The sequence below is a fragment of the Ambystoma mexicanum genome, chromosome 5p (assembly GCF_040938575.1).
Source record: "Ambystoma mexicanum isolate Mex_15411 chromosome 5p, UKY_AmexF1_1, whole genome shotgun sequence".
Taxonomy (NCBI): domain Eukaryota; kingdom Metazoa; phylum Chordata; class Amphibia; order Caudata; family Ambystomatidae; genus Ambystoma; species Ambystoma mexicanum.
In genome coordinates this window covers 783023299-783048176 of record NC_090930.1, presented here as the reverse complement: position 1 = coordinate 783048176, position 24878 = coordinate 783023299, and the positions used below count along the sequence as shown (strand labels likewise).

Genomic DNA, 24878 nt, shown 5'->3' with positions numbered 1-24878 from the left:
GGGGCGACAAATGGTGGTCCTTGCTTGGCTGATTCCTCAGCTCAAACAGTGCACCCAATTTTTCTTAAGGGTGAAACACAGTTTTGAGAGTCTGCCTTTTAGTAATCTGTTTATCTTTTCTACCACACCGTTACTTTGCAGGTGATAAATTGAGCATAATTTGTGTTTTATTCCTAGCAATGATGTCACTTCTTTAAAGAGATCCTTCACAAAATGTGTGCCGTTGTCAGAGAGAATTACGTCACAAATTCCCCAGCGGGGGAATACTTCCCACACTAGAAATTTTGCAGCGCACTTAGCATCTGGGCGGGCACAGGGACCTGCCTCTACCCACCATGAAAAGGGGCAAACTACCACTATCATGTACCTCGCTCCGTTGCATCTCTCACCCATATCTGCATAATCTATATGCAGCTCTCTGAAAGGTCCTACCGGCTTGGGTATCGTTCCCCTGAGTGTTCTCAAAGTCATGCCGGAGTTGTATATCTGGCACGTTGTACATTCCATTGCCAGCTCAGAGAGTTGTTCCTGTAACCATGGAATGAACCTGTTTTCTTGTATCTCGGCCGCGATGTGTTGTCTTGCATTGTGTGCTGGGAAGTGTAGCTGTTGGAATGCTATTTCTAATAACTTAGTTGGCATTACTACTTTACCTGTGTTGTCTTGCCGCCATAATAAATCAGTTGCCGACTGGCTGCACCCTCTTTTTGTCCACAACTCGTCTTCGTCCTGAGCTGCCCCTTCCTGTAGCTCCAATATTTGAGACACTGGCATGGCATTGTACCCGTCCGGGACATCATCCTCCGATTCTCTCCGCACTAAGTACTCACCTGTGTTGTCCTTTCTTAAATATGATGCCTCCTTGGCAGCCGCGTCTGCTGCCGCGTTTCCCAAAGAGACAAAATCAGTATTATTGGTGTGAGCCTGGCATTTCACTATTGCTACCATGGTGGGTTCTTTCAACGCTTCCATGAGTTCCTTCAGTAATTCTGCATGTTGTACGGGTGAAACATCTGCCCGGTTGAACCCCCTCGTTCCCCACTGGGCAAGCCCCTGTGTACTGTTGTGGCCATGTATGCTGAATCTGTGTAATTTGTTACTGCGCATCCTCTTGCTGCTCGTAATGCTTCAATTAATGCTACCAGTTCTGCTGCCTGTGCTGAGAAATGAGCCGGCAGTCGCTGCTGTATTAGACCTCATACTCACCTTCTTCCATTCGTACGACCGCCACCCCCACATGCTTTTCTTCAGTTTCGGAATTTATGGAAGCTGACCCATCTATGAAAAATAGCTCTCCTTCCGCCAGTGCGTTCTCGCTCACCAAAGGTGTGCCATTGTCCTCACCTTGATATGTTGCACAATCATGTGCCTGTATATCCTCTACAGTGCATGGTTCTGAGATGAATCTTGCCGGGTTAACCACCTTGCATCTTACCACATGTATATTGGTGCTTGACAGTATTACCTCATATGCGGTTGCTCTCTGGGTGGTTAATGTGCTTTTTGATCGCTCAAGTATGGCGACCAATGAGTGTTCTACATACAGTGTCAGTGAGCACCCTATTACTATGTTGGCGTTTTTCTCAATGGCGAACTTGGCGGCTGCGAGAGCCTGTTCGCATACAAAATGTCCCTGCATTACTGCGTCCAATGTCCCACTATAGTATGCCAGAGGTTTGTGACCTAGTGATGTTTTCTGGGTTAAGACTGCTGTTATGAGTGCTTCCTTGCAGTGCGAGAACAGGTAGAACTCGCGTTCATAATCTGGGTTTGCGAGCACTGGTGCGCTTGAAATGAGTTCTTTGAGTGATGTGAATGCATCGCACGACCCTGAGTCCCACTGTATTTCTGTTTTTTCCTTTTGTGCTTCTTTGAGTGCCTGGAGCAATGGGCGTGTGTATGCAGCATAGTCTAATATCCATGCATGCCAATAGTTGCACATCCCTAGGAAGTTTTGCATGTCTTTCACTGTCTTTGGTCTCCCAACAGCCGAGATAGCTGGTACTCTGTCTGGGATTATGTTCTTGCCATCTTTTGAGATAAATTGCCCTAGGTACAGCACTTCACGTTGACAATATTGCAACTTTTCTTTGTCCACCTCGTACCCCTTTTGGGCTAGTAATGTCAAAAGGCCAATGGAGTCTTTTCTACACTCTCCCTCATTTTTGCTGCAAATTACCAAATCGTCCACGTACTGTATTATTGTGCTGTCGGCAGTCATGTTTCCAAGATCTTCGTGCAAAATTATGTTGAATATGCTGGGGCTTTCGCAATAACCCTGGGGCAATCTGCAGTGTTCGTACCTCCTCCCCACTAGGGTGAATGCTGTCAGGTATTTGCACTACTCTGCGAGTGGTATTGAGAAAAATACGTTTTTCAAATCCACCACGGTGAAGTGAGATGCCTCTTTTGGGATGCTGCATAGAATGGATGCCGGATTCGGGACCAAAGGGAACTCTTTCTGGATGACGTCATTTAGTGGGCGTAGGTCCTGGATCATCCTCCAGGCCCCTCCTTTCGCTTTTTTGATTGGGTAAATACAGGTGTTGCACAGGGAGTTCGAGGGTACTATTATCCCCTTTGCGAGTAGAGCATTTATTTGTTTCTTTTATCCCTTCTTCTCCTTCCCTGGACAGTGGGTATTGTTTGACCCGGGGCAGAATTGCTCCAGGCTTGAGCCTGATCTTTACTTGTGTGACCCCACGTAGTAGCCCTACGTCGTGGGGACCAGTTGTCCACAATTGCCAGGGCAACGACTGCATTTCGTCATTAAAAAACGAAGGTGGGGCACCCACTACTGCCATTAGCTGCACTGGCAGCTGCCTCTGCTGTATCATTATTTCACAAGGGATGGCTATTTCCATGATTATTTCTCCATCACTCTCTGAATCTGTGAAAAGCTCCTCGTCTGACAAATCTTGGAGTGCAATGTCGGCATTTATGCATAACATTGTGCGCCACTCGCAGCCGTGTATGTCCATTGCAATTACAACTATTCTTTTGGCTGTGATTTGTACTGCATGTATGTCCAATGACATCACTGTTCCTGGCATTATCTCGGGGCAAGCTATTGGGCGGAAGACAAATTCTGCTGGTACTCTCCATTCTAGCTTTTTCAACTCTGGGACCACCCTTGCTAAAGTTTTTAACCCCTGAATGACCATATCTGGGTTCACGGGTATGCCGCGCACCTCCGGGCATGTCGCTCTTGAATATATCACTAGCATTGCACGCATAGAACACATCCCTGGGGTTGAGCACACAATCCCTCCTCTTTTTGTAAATGAAATAGTCATGTTATATTTGCTGAGGAGATCCCTTCCCAGCAGGTTGACAGGGGATTGCTCATAATACAATAGGGGTGCCCTTACTGTTTTTCCCCCCCACTGTCGCGTCCAAATCTTCTCTGTAAGGAACTTCGACCACCGCCCCAGAGAACCCCTGCGTCTCCAATTTACGATTAGATGGCGGAAACCGGCCTTCGTGGACGCACGATTTTTCGGCTGCCGAATCTACCATAAAGATAAATTGTTTATTTCCTATCTCTGCTCCTATCAATGGTTCCTCGCTTGCATTGAAGGTTGTCGATAGGATTGGACATGCAAGTGTTTTCTGTGGGCTGTCCTGTGCTGGATGCCTAGTTGTTCCCCCTTGGCCGAAAACGTTACCTGAAACTACTGCTACTCCTCCATATGGGGCAGGCGCGCCGTTGGATGTTGTAGTAAAGGGGTTGTTCTGTGTGTAGGGTAGGTGTTCACTGCTTTGTGGACGTTGTTGAACATTGTGTTGTCTTTCCCTGTATTGCTCTTGCCCCCTTTGGTCTTTCTGTTCTCTCCCCCTGTCCAGGGGCAACCCATATGGGCTCCCAGGATGGGGGTGCCCGAAATATTGGTCATCTTGGTAACTCGGGTTAGGCCTGTTCCTGCATTCACGCGAGAAATGTCCCCACCTCCCACAATTCCAACAATTTCCTTGCCCCCCTCTGGGTCCTGGTCCCGCATTTCCGCCATTACCTCCAAATCCCTGTCCACCTCCTCTTGGCCCCCTGTATCCACCTCTTCTGTTGCTGGGGTGCCACACTTGCCACTGCTGTCCTCCGTATTCCTCCTGTCCATTCCACTGCCTCTGCCCGTTGTCTGCCCAATTTGCAGCCATCCTCCCCTGTATCGCTACCAATCCCCCCTCCTCCTCCGTGTCTCTGTCGTGTGGGAGTGCTGCTACAGCTGCTGCGTCCTTCACTAGTTTCGTTTGTACTAACTTGGCCTCGTCTGCCAGCCTTTTTTATGCCACCTCCTTCTCTCGTTCCTTGATTCTTTTGCAATGGTGCACTATTATGATCTGTATCTCTGGCCATCCTTTCGCTTCAATCCCTGCTATTCTGTCAAGCGCTTTTTGCACTTCTTTTGGGAGCCCTCTCTTTATTATGAAATAAAATAACGATGTTGACTGGTTTTATGGGGTACCCATTTCAGATCTCCACATCTCCTGTACTCGAAAAATGTAATCCATAACTTCTTCCCCATCATTCATAGTGCATTGCGTTACTGACTGGAACTGTTTCCCTCAATGCGTCCCAAACGTGTGCACGCACTGTATTGAAGGCAGCGCCATCATGTCTGTCACTATCCAGTGTTATTCCCGGGAAACCTGCTTTTGCCCACACCCTGTCTGATTGGTCCCCTACTGCTGACACGAGTACATTTTAACATCTCCTATGGCCAGGGGCACTCCTGCAGTGTGTTTCTCAAAGGCGTATATCCACTTGCTAGCTCCACCTGATAGCGGGGGCAGAGATTTTAATAAGTTTGCCTTATCCATCTGTGCCCAGGGTATATAATTTGGTCTTCCCGCCCCCGATGTATTAGTGGGAGTTGTAATCGTCCTTTACTTCCTTTCCCAGTACTCACCTTTGTTCCTTTTTTCCCCACCATGGCTATCCTTCCCGTCCTGTTTCTTAACCTCCCTGTCCACTCCTGTTCCATTGTCCTCCCCAGTGGTGTTTCCCCTAATTCCACTAAACTTCCTCCTGCCGCCATTCCCAATCTCCCAGCTTCCTGCTCGTCTTCTTCCAGGTCACACCACAGCTCTTCTCTCCCATCACCTTCCACTTCTCCTCCCTCTACACTTCCTCCTATATTGTTTGCTCCTAGTTCTGCTATCTGGGTGGGCTCCTCTTGTATTCTGAATAGTATCTCCCCTTTTTTTCCACCCTTCCTCATTTGACTTATCTAAGAGGTGGGACTGGGACAATCGTTCTGACCTTGTCGTACTGGGCTCACCTTGTTCACATAGGCTTTGTATCCTTGACAACTCTTCGCTGGCTATTGAGAGCCTGGCGTCTAAGTCTTCTGTCAATTTACATATGTTTACTGAGGGGGTACTTACCTGCCCATTTGAACGGGGGCACCCGTATGGCGGTGGTGCGGTTGGTCTTACTGTGGGTGTGGGGGTGCTAGTGGTCACGTATGTGGGATCACTGTATCCTTCAGCGGGTGGGGGTATGTGCAAAAGTGGGTAAAATCGAGTCACCTCTATGACTCCCTCTTTTCCCTCGTCCTCCTTGCTACTCTCTGCTTACGCTGATGGGGTAGCTGTGAGGGCAGGTTGATCAAGTGTGGTGTCTATTTTCTTTGGTGGAAGTATTTCCTCGAATAATCGCCATAGATCTAGTATCTCTCTCCTATTATGAAATAGTTTTCCCTTGTATTTTAATAATATGCAGGTGGCTACCATGTCCAGAACACTTTTATCAAAGGACCTTCCTTGTGGCCAGACCTGGGGGAGACCCTCCCCCTTCAGTTCCGTTACCCACTGGTCATGGTACTTAGTTATTCTTTCTGCGTGTCCTGGCAAACTTTTACAGATGTGCGCTAGGGGTGTCTCCGCTCCCATGCCTAGACCGATGTTACTCTGTTCTCTTGTATCAGTCTTTTCTGTCACTATGTGTGGGTCACTGTGTACATGGGACTTAAACCACTTTCACGTTTTAATAAACAATTCACACTTTTACTCAATGAAAAAGGTGCTGATTTGTTAAATCTTATCAGGCCACACTTACAATGACCGTACTCCCCTAGAAAAGTACTTAAAACAGTGCTATTATATAGATCACTTGATTACAGAAAATCACAAACATACAATGTGCACAACACACAAAAGATATTCATCATACCTCAGCATACACGTATAGCATGTATTACCCTCCCTGCCTTGCCCTTCACCTTCTACAGCGACCCCCTCTAACCCTTACACAGCTTCTTTTGTTTATTTATATATATTCCTTTTTTTTTATTTTCTTTATTTTTTAAGACCTTATTTTTACCCCAGATGAGAGGAATTTAAAGAAGAAAAGCTAGTCCTAAGGTATTTTCCGTGTCTCTTCACTCAGACACCCTTAATTTATCTTTTCACTGTTTTACTTATTCCCAGCACTAGTCGAGATAGCACTACGCGGCGCCGCCTTCTACCCCCTTGCAGAGTTAGGTTCCCGTCCTCTTTTCGCTTTTTCACTTCTGTATCCTAATGGCCATATGCAAAGAAAGAGAAAGTATTAGAAGTAAGAAAGTTCCCCTTATATCCCCCACTCCTTTCCCCTTGTTTCCCCTTGTCCTCCAAATTTTTTCCATTTTTAATATCACTCGCACTTAATACTCACGTGCCCTTCGTGATCCGAGACTCTCCGGATTTGGTCCGTCCAAGCGGCGTGGCCTCGCACTCGATGGCCCCACCCGGCTCCGGCGAGCGGTATTAAGGGTTTTTTCAAACGGGACCCGTACCCTCTCGCCCTAACTGCGTGCGCACGTCTGCGTACCAGTTGCCGTAGGTGGGCGGCTCTGTTGAGCGGGCGCGCCGTGCGTCTCCACTGTGACCGGGGCCGTCTCGTGCCAAGGGGACAGTTTAAAGTTAAAAAATATATCACGTCTATGGGGTCACCACTGAATGTAAGCGTCCCCAGAAATGCACCCCCTTGGTGAGAGGCAATAAAGGATACACCCCAGAAGGGGAATGAGGCCAGGACCAAGTGCAGGTGAGATCAAAAGAGCTTTATATAGATCAATATAGGGCATGCAAAGGACTCTGCAAACTCCAAAAGCGCTCTCTCTGACAATAGCAAAGACAGTCAGTTATATTACAAATACACGTCATGTCATGAGGTAAACTATAGGGGCCACAGAGTCTTAGGGATTGGGTGGTAATGGCAAGGTGGTATACAATGTATACATTTGCTTCTCCAGGATTGACGGACGTTGGTGCTGCGCCACGTGGGGTGGAAGGTCAGCTGGGCTCATCGGGGTGGAGTGCCGGGCCGGACATGCCTTGTAACGATGATTGATAACTAAACTAACATTTGCCCTTTTGGCCACACATTCCCACCCATTCGTCACGCTTCATGCTTTCCGTTGGTTTGCAACTCTTATAAGCGCTGACCTTAGATCAGTACGTGGACAGGAACATTGATATGCGATCTGGAGTGTCTCAATACATCAGTTTGGAGGATACCTTAGGTTCAAACAATCCGGTCTCATGTACATAGTCAGGGGCATGAGAGGGGGCGCTTGACCACCCTTCCTTGGCAGTTTAGGTGAGGGATGGTATTACGATCTGTTGGTACACGTGTGGGCGCCACCCTTTTTAGGGTCATTAACTCGGGGTCGATGGAGGTACTACTGGCCCGTGGGGGGCATGTGACTGGTGCCTGTGAGGCTGTGGGATTTAGGACCAGGTAGCTCGTAAGTCATGGAGTCAGGCTGTGGCGGCCTCTGACATGGGGGAGGCGGCGGATGCTTGAAATGGGTCCAGCAGGGTCAGTAGGGGAGGCAAAGCTGTGCTGTTTGAACACCAGCTATCTCTATAGGGCCTGGGCAGGAGGAGGGGGGAAATGGCCTTGCAGCTCTGTGCTTGGCATCTTGCACTAGGCGGTTTACTGTCTCGCGGGTGAGGGGCGACTAACAACACATGGGGTTTCTAAAAGCAGTCCTATGTATTTGCATTAAAACGGAATACTAGCCGGGGATCATGCCCTTTAGCATAGCATATCACATCTACAGTTGACATACGAACATGAGGTAGTGTTAGGCAGGTGTTTGTATAAAGAGAGCAACACATGTTATTGTACACTGTTATCAGCTATTCAGTCTTTGTACATCTCTACATTATAAACAATATCGGTTGCATATTTTCTCTTTACCCATTCTCCTTTACATTAGCAGTGAACGCTAGTCAACAAGGCACACATTACATAAATGGTTTCTACACATTGCAAGGGTTTTCGGGGTGGGTATGGGTGTGAGGCGCCACGCCGTCTATTGTCGAGGGCTTGTTGCAGGGTCAGGGCCTGCAGTGTTTGGGCTGGTCTCAGTTACTTCCTAATGTTCCCGTTCATGGCTGGGGCAATGATGTACTGCGGAAGGTTAACAGCTACAGTGTTTTATTTTGTTGTTTGCTCGCGTCTGGTAGCTCGTGAGAACGAGTCCTCAGCGGATCTGCCATGCAGTGGGAGGTGGGGGAAGTGTGGGCCTCTGTGAGCGCGGTCGAGTGGGGGTCACTTTGCAGCGTTTAGTGTGCATGTTTGCTCTGCCTTGGGTTAGATGTGCACATTTCTAGCAATATGGGGATGGCTTAATTCAAGATGGCGTCTGTGCTCTGCCACATAACGTGGTGGTGTAGCCTCACGTGTCGGTCTGCAGCCCCCTGCCGACTTGGCCCGGGGGCCTGTGGGCTGCCGACGAGTCATGGGTCTTTACCAGGGTGGGACAAGCAGTGGGAGGGGGGGTCCTATTGACCTACCCTCCCCTACGGTGTCCACACTATTTCATTTTGTTGGGAAAGATGCATCATATTGACAAGTGAACACGTTTGAAAATGTACATGATCAAATTTATGATGGCAAACCTAGTTCTGTAACCTGCAGGTTGCATAAATCTTGCAACTGGTGCTCAACCCATGAGCAAGCACATATTCCTTGAAATTCTGTATTATCACTCTGTTGCTTTATACCAGGTACCCTGAAAGTGAGATGACCACAAACTACAATATTCCATCTGGTTTGCTCAGTTCTCAGCATGCTACAAAATCTACTCTGCTTAGTCTCTTTCTTACCTCTTACATAATGAATACATAAAGCGAACTAGATGCTTACGCAAAGTAGTGATCAATAGTTCCATCCAATCTGTACATCTACAGATCTAATGCAATACCAAACACTGTAGTTGGCCTCCAGAGTATGCTTGTCTATATGATTGTATTATATATTACACACTGCAGGAGACAGCTGGCCAAACTGTTTTCAGAGCTTTTTTTATCATATCTATTTGTGTCCAGTCATGCAGCTATCTTTTTAGATTTTACAGACACTCATCTATGACTTGCAAAGTTTGCCCACTGCATAGTCAAGTAGATTTTATAAAGGGTGGGTAGCATTTACAAGAGATGTTTGAAACTTTGATTTAACATTTACTTTGCAGAAACATGTCAAATAAAAGTTTCCCTGTGCATGACTGGCCTCTGGGTGGCAGCAGTGTGCCAAACATAAAGTGGGCATGTAGGGACATGTACCATTTTACATGTGTTGTCTTCCATTTCTAAGGGTCGAGGCCATTTCTCTTAAGTTGAATAGGTAAACTAAGTTACCCCGACCTGCAAGACTAGTTGAAGTTTAAAGAATTTTCAAGGCCCGATTCCTTTCGCTATTGTCTTAATTCAGAGGAACGCAAAACTAATGTTTTGTTGCTCATTTCATGTCTTGGGTACAAATGACTTCTGGTGACATTAACAATATTAGTACAAAATTCCTAATCAAATGAGCCTGTTTGCTAATCAAAAATAATCTAATTAGCAAACTCTGCTAATCAATTTTTGAAAACTCATGTATGCCTTGGCTTATATAACTGACTATTAAATACATTAATAATTGTTTAATCAAGAAACCTTGAGTATAAGTGTTTATTTGAATAACTGTCACTGTGAAACTCTGTGTTACATCCCTACTGCTCACATTGACCCCGCTTGAGATAAGCCTGGCTGCTCAGCCACACTACCAACCTGTGTGTTACAGACTTATACCAAAGGTTGGGTTCCTATTGCCAGGAGGTCAAGGTTGCTGTAGTGCACCCAAAGGATACTGCACACAATCTTTCCTAACAGCTGTCCTTTCAGGACAGCCACCCTGCTGTTTGATTGACAGCCTGGGCTGTGCATGAATGGAAGAAACATGCTTAAAAGGCAAAGGTTTGGGACTGCAGGCAGAGTCGACCACTGGGAGAAACATCCGAAGAAGAAACAGTGAACAAAGCTTGCTGCAACCTCCTGGGCCTTTGAATAGCCCGGTGAAGCCCTGCTGCTGTGCTGAACACCCTTTTCACCTCGACAGAGAAGCTCCGGATGGAACGACTTCTCCCCTTCGGTTAGTGGGACCAACTAACCCTGAGACAAACCGCACTGCACCACCATCCCTGACTTGCTGTGCCTCTCCTTGCTTCGGAAGCCCAAGGCCAGGGGTCGAGTGCAACGACTGCCGCAAAATGATTCCGGCTAGAAGCTCCAGGAGACTCCTAAGGACCTCCAGATCCAGAGTCCCCTCACCAGAGTGCACGGCCGTGGGAGCAGAGAGAGTCCAACCAGTGTCCAAGATCCACAACAGTTCTGTTTGTTAAGTGCTGAAACCACAAAGTGCAGCTGAACCGAAAAGAGCCCATAGGTGCCGACGACCTCCCATGTACCGCCGCAGGAGCCCTCCAGGCGTCCTCCCTCTTGTCCCCACGACTGAGGCTCGGGTACAAGGGTCTGCACCGCTGTAGCAAGACAGAATCCAGCTCGACCACTCTTCTACAAACCAGAGGTACTGTTTAGGCTTGGGGTACTTACCTTATTGCCTTTTAGCCGCGCTCTTCTCAGTTGGGAATTACATTGGCTTACCTTTTAGAGTTGATTTCAACTCTCTTCTCACAGGCTTAAGAGCTTGTGGCCCTACAAGTGATTTTTTCTAAAGACTCTTTAACTTTGTGCAAGACTTAGATCTAAGAAGTGCATCAGATCCATGGATTGTGTCCCAGTTGACTTTGGCTTTCCTGGCTCCCTGAAGACTCTTCCAGTCCATTGATTTTGATACTGTGTGTTCCTCATAGGTGGTAGCTTGTTGTATACTGTTACTGCTGGGAAAGGCTTATCTAGATTCATTGGAAGATTTAGTTGTCCACACATATACTGAGAAACTGTCTAACCTTTTTCTTTCCCTAACTTTTCCTTACTGCAACCTCAGAATCTGCAAAGTATACTAGTGAGATATTCCATTACTGTTCTTGTGATTGAAGTCACCTCAGGGTGTAGGAATTGTATAAGAAGCATATCCAAAGAGTATCCACTAACTTGTTTTGATTTTGGAAAGTCATTTTATTAAAGTATATGTTACAACAAATTGACTTTTTAAAGAACACTTATTTAACAATTGAAGTTCATTAAATAAATAACTATAACTGAAACCTTGCGTGTAAGTTTTACTTGGCTACTTGTATTTACGGATTTCATTTTTACATCTCTACAGCTCACATTTACCCCTCTTGAGCTGGTCCTGGCTGCTCAGTCACACTACCAACTTGTGTAGTACAGCCTATACCAAAAGGTGGGTTACCTTATACCAAGCAGATACGTTTTGTGTAGTCTCACACAGTGTGAATGCACCAGTTCTTACCTAACATTTGGTCATTCCAAATAGTAAGCAAGCAAGAGGAAACGGGTGCTTCTTAACAACTCATGCCTGGAATGCCTTACCTTCGGAGTTTCGGTTGGAAAAAGATCTGGTTATCTTTTGAAAAAAGCTGAAGACGCTTCTCTTCACTTAACAGACCCTTTGCTTTCTATATTAGATTTCCCCTCTTGATAGCTTGCTTGGTCGTTGACGGTCTTTTTGCTGACCAGTGTTTCGTGTCCTTGTGTTTGTGTGCACCCAGATGCCTGCTGGCTATCGGTGCATAATAAATAAATAAATAAGAATTGCCAAGGCAGCTACTTGGTCCTCACCCCCTGCTTTCTGCAAGCACTACTGCATGTACACCAGCAGCAGGGCAGATGCTAGTGAGGCTGTGCTCCAAACCTTTTTGCGTAGAGCTGGGCTTCCATCTCTGGTATAAAATACTTGGTAGTCTCTCATAATTGAAAGGAGACGGACGTAGGAGAAGGAAAAGCATTCTCCTAGTTTGTAGTACCTGTTCCTCCATATGCCCACCTCCCCTCCAATCCCCTTAAAAATTTGCTATTGTACATCATCCCATATAATGCAGGAAAATAGGGACAAGCAGGCATAGCTGGTGGGTGGAGTCTGCTTAGTCTGTTGGTCACACCCTGTGTGTCTGCAGACTTCGTCTCCAATTTTGAATTTAGAGACCTTTTTTTGTTTGCTGTGCAGAGCCCTAATGGATGAACACCCCATAAAGTACGGAGGGAAGGTAACTATTGAGTTCTGTATTATGATGAGTAATCTTTACTATTTTCAAAATGTTGTTGTACAATGTTGTTAATGGTGTCCTTTCCAATGGTTCTAATCGTTTATGGTTAATACTGTGATATTTTCATTCTGTTGCTCTTTTGCAATGTTCCACTGGTTTTGGATTCTGATTTTGTAAACATTTATTTTTTCTAGGTATCGAGCATTACATCCAGATTCCAAGCTGTCCTACACTTCAAACCAGTTTTATTTGGAAGCTGCAGCCGACTATTTGAGTGCAGGCAAAACAGTAAAGATGAATGAGGTCCTGTCGAAGCTGGATACCGAGGATCAATTGATCTTCCTAAAATCTCATAATCGTTTCACCCAAGCTGCAGACCTCCTGAAGAGTGAAGGACGAGACGAAGAAGCTTCAATGATGATGAGGCAACATGGAGAACTATTGGAAGCGGCACGCCTAACTAATAAAACAGATTTTCGAGCTTCATGCTTGCTCGCAGCTGTCCGTTGTAGCCTGGCAGGGCAGATGGCACTGGACAACATTGAAATTGTTCTTGACGAAGTCTTAGAACTTTGTCGGGAAACAAGACAGCTGTCCGGGTATGCAGAAGCATCACTAATTAAAGGAACTCTAAATAAGGATATTAGGCTACTGGAAGAAGCATTCAATCGTTTTTATGAGGTTGGTCATAATGCTGGCGTTGTGGAGGCTCTCTTTCAAGCTACTCATTGTGATGCTGAAAGCTCACAAGTGCTAGAATTAGCATCAGTTGGTTTGGAAGTGCTGATACAATTGAGCCGAGCACTCCAGAAGGCAACAAACAATGCAGAGAAAGAAATGGTCAAATCATGCTTTGATTTTTTTGGGATTTCACAAGTGGATCCTAAACAGTGCCAGATCTCTTTGAATGAGGGTGCAAGGATTTTTCAAGTTCTGTCCAGTCCTGGCCCTGATCCAAATAAGAGGAGGAAGAAAGTTAGCACTAACTCGCTAGCAATAGAGGATGTAATACTTTTGCTGCAAGAACACCTGCTGGAGAGGATGTGTTATATTTCTCAAAGAGTATTGGGAGAGGTCTATCCTGACATTTGCACTAAGTTTTTGGCAGGGCTGCAATGTGATGAAAACTGCAACGATTTCCATCGACCTATTTTGAGGCATGAGGCAAAGTTGATTTTTCGGTGTAAGGCCTACTTGGCCACTATAAATGGAGTGTTATTGCAAGCAAAGGATGCGTTTCCACGGGAGCTGGTATATGAACATAAAGAAATCAACAGCATCTTACCAGCTGATGAGTATGTGTATTGCAAATCTCTTCTCACTTCCTTTTTCCCCAAACATTTCCACCAGAGAATACTTTCCGAAAACCCTCCAGTATGCAGAAAACTTGTAGACTTCAAAAACAAATTTTCCAAACCTTGCAAGATGGTTTTGAATGAGTACATTAATTTCAGATTTAAATATGAAAGTGTTCGAACACGAAGAGAATCAACTGATTTGTGGTTAGAAGCAATGCATGTTTTCATTTTGTGTTCTCGTTATCCAGAGGGACTTGAAAGCCTCCTCCTTCGTGAGGAACGCCACTATAACACAGAATTTAAATGTGCGGGTGAAGGCAAAAGATTAGATGGTAGATTTGGTATGTTGTTACCCGACGATCACTCGCATAATAGAGAAAGCACACACATTTGCTTCATTCGACTGCTTCAAAGTTGCATAGAGCAGTTGTATGTAAAGAAAAACCCTGAGAACTGTAAACAACACTTTTACAGGTTCATGAACGTCTTAGTCAAAAAATGCCCGGTGATTGTTATCCCAGATATTGGAAATACTGTACTGCTACTGGAATTCCAATTTGTTATCTGCTGTGCAGTTCTGATGCGTCTCCAGAAGAAACTCATAGTTTGCTTGCCAAAAAGTTACATTGCGCTTATTCATTATTGGGAGTTCATGTTCGGTAGAAAAAACAGAGAAACACTGATCAAAGACACATTTTCCATTTTATGGGAATACACGCCTAAGGATGTGCGCAGTGCTGTGAAAGAATTCCGAAATCATCTTTATTACCTTGCAAAAGTTCTCTGTGGGGAAGAAAATAAGTTATTCAATGTTATTTTGGATGCTTTTAGGGATCTTGATTATCTCGTCTCGGGGGAAGCAGAGCGGACAGTGGTGTTATGTTTGGTGATGTTGGTGAATTGTGGAGGGGCTCTTAACAAGCGAGCTGAACCCCTTTTATGGAGACATTTTCCAGAAATAAAGGCTATACTCATGGCCATGAAAGAGAGGCATCCTTCCAGAGTGCCGGAAAGGTTGCTTGAGGTTGTGGATAAGGTTACGGTTGCTACCGAGATCAGTGAAATAGTGGACAGTCTTCAGGAACTTCTAATATTTCGAGACGATGAACATTTGGTTAACTGCAAGTGGAGGTGGGATCCTGCCTATGGCAAAGGTGCTGTAAGGGGGATATTCTACGAGAAGCTAATTCAAGAACGATTTGATTATCATTTAGATCCTGTAGAATATTTTGAGGAATATAATGTAGAACATGAGAGGGAATCGTTTGCGGATGACCGAGAAGATTTATTGGCAGCAATAGCATCTCAAGTACATCAAAAAGCCTCAGTTATGAGGAAATTAGGGCACATTTTTCTTCTTGTTTATTTTTGTATGAAGTTGAAAAAGAGAGCATTGTTTTCAAAAATTGAGCCACACCAAATTGACACAGACAAGTTAATACAACCTAACTTTAAAAAAGCGGATATTGACAGAACACAGTGTGACATTTGTGGGATAAAGTTTCTGCAGAGCTCGCGAAATTACTATAGTCAGCCTGGAGAGTTTGAAGCAGATGCTTCTGAAGTTGTGACACCAACTGACTCAGCATTGGAAAAACGTGATACAAGGGAAAATATTGTAAACCCCTTAGAAACCAGTGTTTCCTACGACGATCATGTTCATATGAATGATCACAACATGAAGTTGATGGCCTACCAGAAATATCGTGATTTTTTCCAGCAAAATGTGGATCCAATTCTTCAAGAGGGAAATATTGTGATGAAAACCCTAGAGCACACTGCCGAAGATCATATTGCATCCAAGGAACATTCTCATGTGGAGAAAGTAAAAATCCAGTACTTCAGTAAGAGAATTGCTGATACAGTTGAAGATGTTTATAAGAAAAAGTGTTGGGCTGATGGTAAGATTGTAATAACTTGTAAACATTTGTGTATTCATATCATGTAATTCCATAACAATGTTTGAAATATTTTAATATTTCTTTTCGTAATAGTATTTCTGATGTTTGTTAAACTGCTTAGAATCACATGCTGTGCATAGTCCGACATCCAGTGGTCACTGCGGAGTATTGCATTTTGTTTTTCGTAGTCGAAAAGGGGACGTCGACAAGGCGTGTCTGTAACACTATCCCTATAGTGATGTGCGTTGTACCCACAATCCCTCAAGCGTCGAGGTCCCTCAGATTGTTTTTTTCCGCCCAGTTACTGGTCGCCTTTATGCGGAGCTCCTCGAGAGACATTGCCAAATCATTTCTTCGACCCTTGGTCGTTTATTATTATTAATATCTGACACATAGATTCCTCCCTCGACGAAGCTGCAAGCTGTTTCCCCGCCGAGCAAGATCTTCGACGGAAGGACGAGTGGAGGAGATCCTTCGGCGTCGCCGAACACGTGGCCTGACCTCGCCGGCCTTACACAGTAGGGAGAGTGGGGTTGTGTGATCTTTTCTTTTCATTCCGAGAATGCCTTTCTCTTTCCCCTCCCTCTCTTTCGAGGTCGTAATCACACTTCTTGCCCTGAGCTATGGAGAGGACGCCCCTTAGGTTTTGCCCACTTTGCAAAGGCAAATATACCTGGAAGGACAAGCACAAACGGTGCAACCGTTGCTTGCCCCTCGATCATAAGGTGGACGGACGTGCGGCCTGTAAGTTACTTAAGCCCAAAACGATAAAGGACCGCAGGGTCAAAAGGTGGGCGGCCTCGGCCATGTCTAGGTCAGATTCCTTGCCCGCCACCGCCGAATGTGACGAGGACAGTGATTACACGACCTCTGTAACGGAGGTTGTAGACCTCGAGGGAGTGTTCGCGCTCCTCTTCGTCCACCCCCGGCCCCGACAAGCCCGGCTCACGCCCAGCTTATGGGGATGAACACCCCGGCGACAAGGACGCACACAAGAAATCTCATAAACACATACCCCATGGCACGCATTCGTCGAAGACAAAGGCAGTCATAGCGCCAACGGAGGCGCCGGGCCCACCGGCGTCTTCCGCCGACCATAAGGGTCGCCAGCCCTCACCGCTCCCGCGACAGGCGACCGGGCACTCTGGAAATAAGGGTGCTAACCCCAAACCCTCAGGCGGCGACACGCCTTGTAAGAGTCACACGTTGCCAGTAAAGACTCGACGGTACCTAGCGCGCCGGCGATTGATCCCTCGGCAGACAGAATGATCGCCGAAAGCCTCGCGCGTATATCTTCTAAGGACGGCCAGAGACGGACGGCTAGTGATACGCCGAAAACCGCGCACAAGGCCAAAGAAACGCCGAAGGCGCCGGAAGGTAGGCTGGGACAGCTCCCATCATCAACGGAAAGCCCTAGCCTGCCAGAACACTTCTCAGAAGGCGAAGGCACCTTATCTTCGACGCTATGGGACAGATCTAGGCGAATACAAGGAGAAGAATCTCCTTTTTCACTCCCAGACCGCTCTGGCCTACCTCAGTGGACCTTAGAGAAGCTCCAGTCCTGTATGAACATGTTAGACAGATTCATGGCCGTTCCAGAAAATAGGATACCTAAAAGACCTAGGGAGGTACTCCTAGAAAGTCCAAGGGCTAAATACCCAAAGTTGTTCTATAACCCCTTTCAGGAGGATATGAACTCCTACCACCTCACCGAAGAGGACCCTCACTTCCAGGAAGGAGAGGAGTTCATTAATGATGAAAACCAACAAGAGGGAGAAGGCTTCCATGAGGACACTAACATAAGTGAGGAAGGGTACGAAGAAGACCCAGGTGAGGGTGACCCAAATCCCTGGCAGTCACCATCAGGGTCTACAGAGCCAGACATTATAGACATCCGGTCTCCTCAGACCACACCAGTCAGAAACCCTTCGCCTGTTGACGATCAGCCCACCTTTAACGCGCTGCTGAGGAAGGCAGCAGCACATTTTGAGGTCGAAACTGGGGAGGTCACTCCAGACACTGACTTCGTGGAAAGGATTATCAAAGAAAAAGCCCCCACCAGCCAAACAATTCCAATACTCGCCTCTGTTAAGAGATGAATCAACCCTTCACTGGCCTCCCCTGCACTAGTAAGAGGGGTTAATCCAAGAATCGAAAAATTGTTCTCACCCTCTCAATCAGACCCACCATATATTAAGGGTTACTCAATTCCGGACTCCTTAGTGGTGACTAACACTAGGAAAAGGGCTGGGGTTCCACTATCCACCAGTGAGGCACCCCCGGATAAAGAAGGGATAAAGCTTTATGCCCTAGCCAAAAGGATTACCACTTCGGCAGCGTTCTCAACTAGGATTGCCAATAATAACACATTGCTGGCAAGCTACGCTGATGCGCAATGGGGAAAGCTTAAGCAGGACATCGAGGAAGTCCCTGAACCCCTAAAAACTAGATTGCTGGCTACAGTTAATGAAGGGTCTCTGGTCAACCAATGCATCGTTAAGAATACCCTCGATTCAGCGGAAACAGCTGGATGCTCTTTGGTACAGGGAATTCTGCTGAAGCGCCACATCTGGCTTCGCAATTCCGGGTTTAAGGTGGAAACGCAAGCGGCGCTCATTAACAAGCCCATTGAAGAGTCTAACCTCTTTGGAAAAGCAGTGGACGACGCACTGGAAAATGCGAAAAAAGAATTTGATACCATAAAGACCTTGGACCAAATCTCGAAGCCCCCTAACAGGCGGGGATTTGGCAACAAGCGTTCTTTTCGTGGCCAACTCCAGCAACAGAATCAACAACTTCAATATTCTGCCAACAACTACCAAAGTAATAGTGGCCAGTACAATCAGAGACGTCAACGCCGTGGTAAGGGGAGAGGCCGGGGTTCCACCCCTAGAGGCTCCCAAGCCACCAACAACACCAAGTGACGTGAAGATTCGGGTCCCCTCCCATGCTTCGCCGGTCGGGGGCCAGTTAACATCCTTTCTTCCAGCATGGGAGGGAATAACATCAGACCGTTGGGTACTATCCACCGTAGCCCGCGGCTACTGTATAGAGTTCAACAGTTCCCCAACATACAGACCCCCGAGGGGACGACGCATGACACCAGAACACCTCGCCATCCTTCTCCAAGAATTGGACGAGCTACTGGAAAAAGGAGCTATAGAGGTTGTGCCTCTATCTCAGGTAACGGAAGGTATTTATTCAGTGTACTTCCTTGTACCCAAAAAGGATCTAACTATGCGCCCTGTATTAGATCTGCACCCAGCGAACAAGTTTGTCAAACCCCAAAAGTTTCGTATGGTAACCTTACAGGAAGTGATCCCACTGCTATCACAGGGAGATTACATGACAACACTGGACAAGAAAGATGCATAGTTTCATATTTTAATGTTGCCAGCGCACAGAAAATAGCTCAGGTTCATGATAGAGGGCAAACACTACCAGTTCAGAGTGCTACCCTTCGGCATAGCATCTGCACCAAGGGTATTCACGAAAGTACTGGCAGTGGCAGCGGCCCACCTACACAGGGGATTCTTATGAGTACGAGATATGCTTCTCAAACACCCAAAAGACTGTAGACCTTTTGTTCCAACTGGGCTTCTCCATCAACGAGAAGAAGTCCAGCTTAGACCCCAGCCAAGTCAAACAATTCCTAGGGGCTCTAATTCGAACAAAGGACAGCCTCGTCTTCCCCCAATATGCTGTTTCAGATCCCCCAATATGTGGCAGGTCGGGAGGTGACTGTGCGCAAAGCGATGCGCTTGCTAGGAATGATGGCGTCATTTATTTATTTGGTACCTCACGCGTGCCTGCGCATGCGCCCAATGCAAGAGTGGCTCAACAGCCAGTGGTGTCAGGCCAGCGGACAATGGGACGATCTAGTGGTGGTCTCGCAGGCCTTGGTTCTCTCGCTACGTTGATGGACAAAGGAAAACCTGGTAAGAGGGAAACCCTTTGCCACACCCGCAGTGGAAGCCACTCTAACCACAGACGCATCCCTCACAGGATGGGGGGCTCACCTATCCCATCAGACTGCTCACGGAGTGTGGTCTCCGAGCGTAGCATCCAAGCACATAAACCTACTGGAGCTACTGGCCGTGTTCAAGGCACTAAAAGCCTTCCAGAAACACCTACAAGGGAAGACAGTGATGGTCCTTACGGACAGCACCACAGCCATGTACTACCTCAACAAGCAAGGGGGCACCCACTCTCCAGGACTGTCCAAGCTGTCCCAGAATATCTGGAAGTGGGCTCTCAAACACAACATGTTCCTACTGTCGCAACATGTACCAGGGGAACTCAATCTGCTAGCAGACGAACTCAGCAGAGACTTCCCTCTGCCCTCAGAATACGAATGGCAGTTGCACGAAGACATCGTCTTCGACGTCTTCACACAATGGGGATTCCCAGAAATAGACCTGTTCGCAACTCTGGAGAACTCACAATGCCAAGATCACGCCTCCAGGTACCCCCAGAACCAATCCAAGGGGAACGGTCTATCGATTCCATGGCCAGGGAAATTTGCTTACGCCTTTCCCCCGACCCCCCTTCTCAACAAGATTGTGCACAAGATGTACCAGGAACAAGTTACCATGATACTAGTGGCCCGTGAGTGGGCCCGGCAGCCATGGTTCGCTCAGTTGATGGAGATGTCTCTATCTCCCCCAAGGGCAGGACAGTGCATCCATGCCCTCAGACCATGAACTTAGCAGCCTGGCTCCTGAGATCATAGAATTCGGACACTTACAACTCCCGCAGAGATGCATGGACACGATCAGGGATGCTAGAAAACCTAACACTCGTCACTGTTATTCTAGCAAATGGAAGAGATTTGTCATCTGGTGTAGAGGAAGAAGCATCGACCCAGTTGACTGCTCCCCCACACACATTGTCCTCTACCTGACCCATTTACTGGACTCAGGTCTAGTGTTCAATTCCATTAAAGTCCACCTAGCGGCACTTTCTGCATACACCACTTCCCAGCTTAAACTGTCGTGGTGGAAAGTCCCAGTTATCAAAGCCTTCATGGAAGGAGTAAAGAGAATACACCCTCCGATAGCAAACCCAGCTCTCGGCTGGGACCTGAATGTGGTACTTACCAAACTCATGGGCTCACCCTTTGAACCCATGCACAAAGCAACTCTTAAAGACCTCACTCTTAAGACCGCTTTCCTAATAGCTATCACCTCCATTAGGAGAATAAGTGAACTACAGGCTCTTTCTGTTTTAGACCCCTTTGTAGCAGTTCACAAAGATAAAGTGGTTCTACGCACGCACCCAAGGTTTGCACCGAAATTCATTTCAAAATTCCATGTAAACCAGTCAATAGAACTACCAACGTTCTTTCAAAACCCTTCCAATTCGGGAGAAAAAAGTCTGCATACACTTGATGTGTGCAGAGCTGTCATGTTCTACATGGAAAGAACCAGACCACTGAGAAAGACTAATCAGTTCTTTGTCTCGGTGGCAGCAGGAAGAGAAGGAGACGCAGTTTCAAAATCCACTATATCTAGATGGATTGTTCAATACATCACTCTCTGTTACACTCTTGCTAAGAGAGAACTACCCTTCAAGCCAAGAGCACATTCTACTCGAGGCACTGGGGCATCCATAGCATTCATTGCAAATGTTCCCCTTGAGTCCATCTGCAAAGCGGCAACCTGGAGTTCTGTGCACACCTTTACAAAACACTACTGCCTAGATGCGCACTCTAGATCTGACTCCCAGGTGGGACAGGCAGTATTAAGACATCTTTTCTCTACTGTTCCTTCTCATAACCCACCGCCAACTCCGGGTACTGCTCGCTAGTCTATGCACAGCATGTGATTCTAAGCAGATTAACAAACATCAGAAGACAATGCATTACTTACCGTAAAAGCATTTCTGATGGTTGTATCTGCTTAGATTCACATGTGCCCACCCTTCTTCCCTGCTCGGATGGAAGGAACATAGACACCTTTCTACATCTCTCTCCCTTTTCTGTACTCACTCATGTATAGAAGGCTCCCTCAGGGCAGAAAAAATACAAACAGAGGGACTTTGACGCGTGAGGGATTGTGGGTACAACGCACGTCACTATAGGGATAGTGTTAGACACACCTTGTCGACGTCCCCTTTTCGACTACGAAAAACAAAATGCAATACTCCGCAGTGACCACTGGATGTCGGACTATGCACAGCATGTGAATCTAAGCAGATACAACCATCAGAAATGCTTTTACGGTAAGTAATGCATTGTCATTAAGCTAGCTCATATTCTGTTACCCCAGTTAATTTGTCACACAATCATGTCAAATCAAAAAAGACCTACACGCTAATGTAGATGCAAGCAATAAATTCCCAGAAGAGATTGCAATCCTGGATTGTTATTGATGGGGGAGGGTGGAATGTTGTGTTCTGGGATGAAACACAGGGCCATACATTGGTCCCTCTCCGCATCAGTAACGATCAGAGAGTGCTCTGTGCTTCGGGGTAATATTGCTTTGTGAAATGTCATGTGAGCGACTGTAGATTAGCCTCTACCTTGAGATGATTATTGTATCTAGCTAACTACACATGGGCATATTCACAGTTTGTTGTCCATGCAAATCTTAACAATATTTGGGTTTTCTAAAAAGAGGCATACAATGTGAAAATGTCCGAAGCGATGAGGACAACAATGTAAAAAGGATAAGTGATCTTGCACGCTATACTGAAGGGTAGATACATCTTGAGTCTAAAGAATGAAGAGCCATGATTAGAGAAGTTTACTTAGGAGTAAATCGAAGACTACACCTCCAAAATCAATCTCATGTACCTTACTTAATGCACCATGGTCAGTGGTTTTCAATGCCACTGATAGATCTATTAAAAGCAGGGCACCAGCAACTTCTTCCTAAGAGTTGTAGAAGAAATCCCACTTGTTTTTTTAGATCTGCACAGTCTAGCAATAGCAATGCATGTCTATTCAAATGTTTAGTGTTGTTGTACCAGAACTGTACTCTTATGCCCACTGTGGTGGATTGGCTTATTTTCTCTTTGGTTAAGACCAGGGCTCTGTAGTGTTCTCATCACTCACTTCCTCTTATGAATGCCCCGCCTCTTTTATACAAATGGATTAAATATTTTTATGAGAACAGATACGTTTTTCCTGCAACCAACGGTCTGATTGGTTAGGCAGCAAAACCTTTTCACTCAGATTTTTTATTTGAAACATATACTTTATAGATTATACAAATTGGACTTCTGATGGAAGTTAAACAGTAATGTTTTGCCAAAGGTTACACTTCAAAAAGAACAGACTCATGCACACCCCTTCCACAGATGAATGGGATGGATTGCCAAAATCAACCCTGAATTCATTCATTCAGTTTATTCAGTTTACACCATTAAAATCACACATAGTACAAATATTACCTGCAATAAATATAACGGAGTAGCCTACCAATTAATGCAAATACTTCATACTAGTATATTAAAATGCGGAAAATAATTGGACCATAACAGTTCCCATGCTATCAGACAATACACATATCCCTAGCCCAAGATTCTTTTCAAATAATAAAATATCAAACATAACATTCTCGTCTTCTAATCACATAATTAAAAACACAAGTCCTAAAGTTCTTCTCTAGGAAATGTGACCTTAACCATCTTTTTCTTGGGACTATATTAAATTTGTATACCAGTAAAAAATGTGCAAGGTTTCCAGTCCTTCCCAGCCCACATGTGCAACTTTTGTCCAAATCTAACCATGGTGTTCTTGCTCGCACTAGTAGAACATTTAATCTGATCATTAGGATCATTCTTCTACACTCATGAGAGTTAACCTTTATAACAGAATTCTGAGGGGTCAGCATTGCATAACATTCCTGATACACTTTCAAAGAGGACAACTTTCTGATGCACTTCTGGGTGTTAATATGTTCATCCTGGTCCAGAAACTCCCTAATTGACCTTCTCCATTGCCCTTTGATCATAGTATGCAAATACTCCTTGTTTTTTTATATTTTTTTTAATTAAGGTTATAGTGCACTTGGTTAATTAAAACCTTATACACTTTCTAAAATACATTATCAAACATTATTTAACAATATCATACATACAAAATTACAATCTTTCAAATTCATACAATTACAATCTTACAAAAATTAATTAAATTTCATTACAGCAAATTTCCTTATGGACTAAACTTCCATAGAATCAATACATAAAACATAATTCTACACAATGAAGATATTACTAAGATAAAATGCAATGTTATACTATTAAAATATTAATAAACCAATGTATTAAAAACATTCTCCACTTTAATAATAATAATAATAATAATTTGGTATTTATATAGCGCTACGAACCCTCAGGTATCTGAGCGCTGCTTATTACTACCCACGGTGTGTGGTGCTCATTTATCGACCTCGGAAGGATGAAAAGCTGAGTTTGGCCCCGCCGGGATTCGAACCTGCGTTAGCAAGCTCTGCACCGATGTCAAAGCGAGCGCTCTACTCGCTGTGCCACTTGACCGGTTAATACTCTCATCACATGGGGTTATACCTTAATTACCTTCATATGTCGCAGCTGGTACTATATTTCTCCACCATGGGGTCTGTCATGGATTCACATGCTCATGAATATTCCCTGTCGTCAGGCTGGGAATCCTCGGTAAAGAAAAAATCAGTATCAGTTTCGTTTCTGATCTATCTTTCTTAGTAGTAACCAATCACTGATCTCTGGGTCATACTGCCCCCAGCCAATGACTGCCCTCTCCCTAAGCCCAGCCTCTGGCAGCCATCCTCAGATTTTTACCGCACGCTCAAGTGTTGGGAGTCCTCGTGCTTTAGCGCTCGAGTTTTTGCTGCGTTTTCATGCTTTTTCAGGAGATTGTCTCATTTTTTCGGTTTAATCGAGCCTCAAGCTCCACCGTTTCTACTTCCGATAACAGGGACCCGTTTTGGAATTCTTCTACGCCCCTCAAGGGTGAGGTTTTCGTCAAGTTTACACTTCTTGGAGGATTCCGGAAGATCTGCAGCCTACCTCAACGGACATGGCCCAGGACAAGGGAAGCTCGACGCCGGATCCAAGCTGTTCAGGTGCTGCCCTGGATGCGGATTACAGAACGTTTTCAAGGAGGACGAGCATTCACGATGTCTCTACTGCCTCCATGAGGACAAGACGCACGTGGAGAAAGACTGCGTTCTGCAAGAACCTTTCGGAACGGACCAAACAAGATCGTCGTTCCCGCCTCGCCGCCTGGCTGAAGA

The 24878-nt window shown here is 45.7% G+C and overlaps 1 protein-coding gene across 4 annotated transcripts in view; it reads left to right on the top strand.

Annotated features, from left to right (window-relative positions):
• Window positions 1-24878, top strand: part of TRANK1 (tetratricopeptide repeat and ankyrin repeat containing 1) — a 2632183-nt gene that overhangs the window by 2337772 nt on the left and 269533 nt on the right. For all 4 annotated transcript variants that reach the window (XM_069613200.1, XM_069613201.1, XM_069613199.1 and 1 more), the window contains one exon: window positions 12635-15639. In XM_069613200.1, coding sequence (XP_069469301.1) covers window positions 12635-15639 — 3005 coding nt within the window. The remainder of the gene's footprint in view (window positions 1-12634; window positions 15640-24878) is intronic.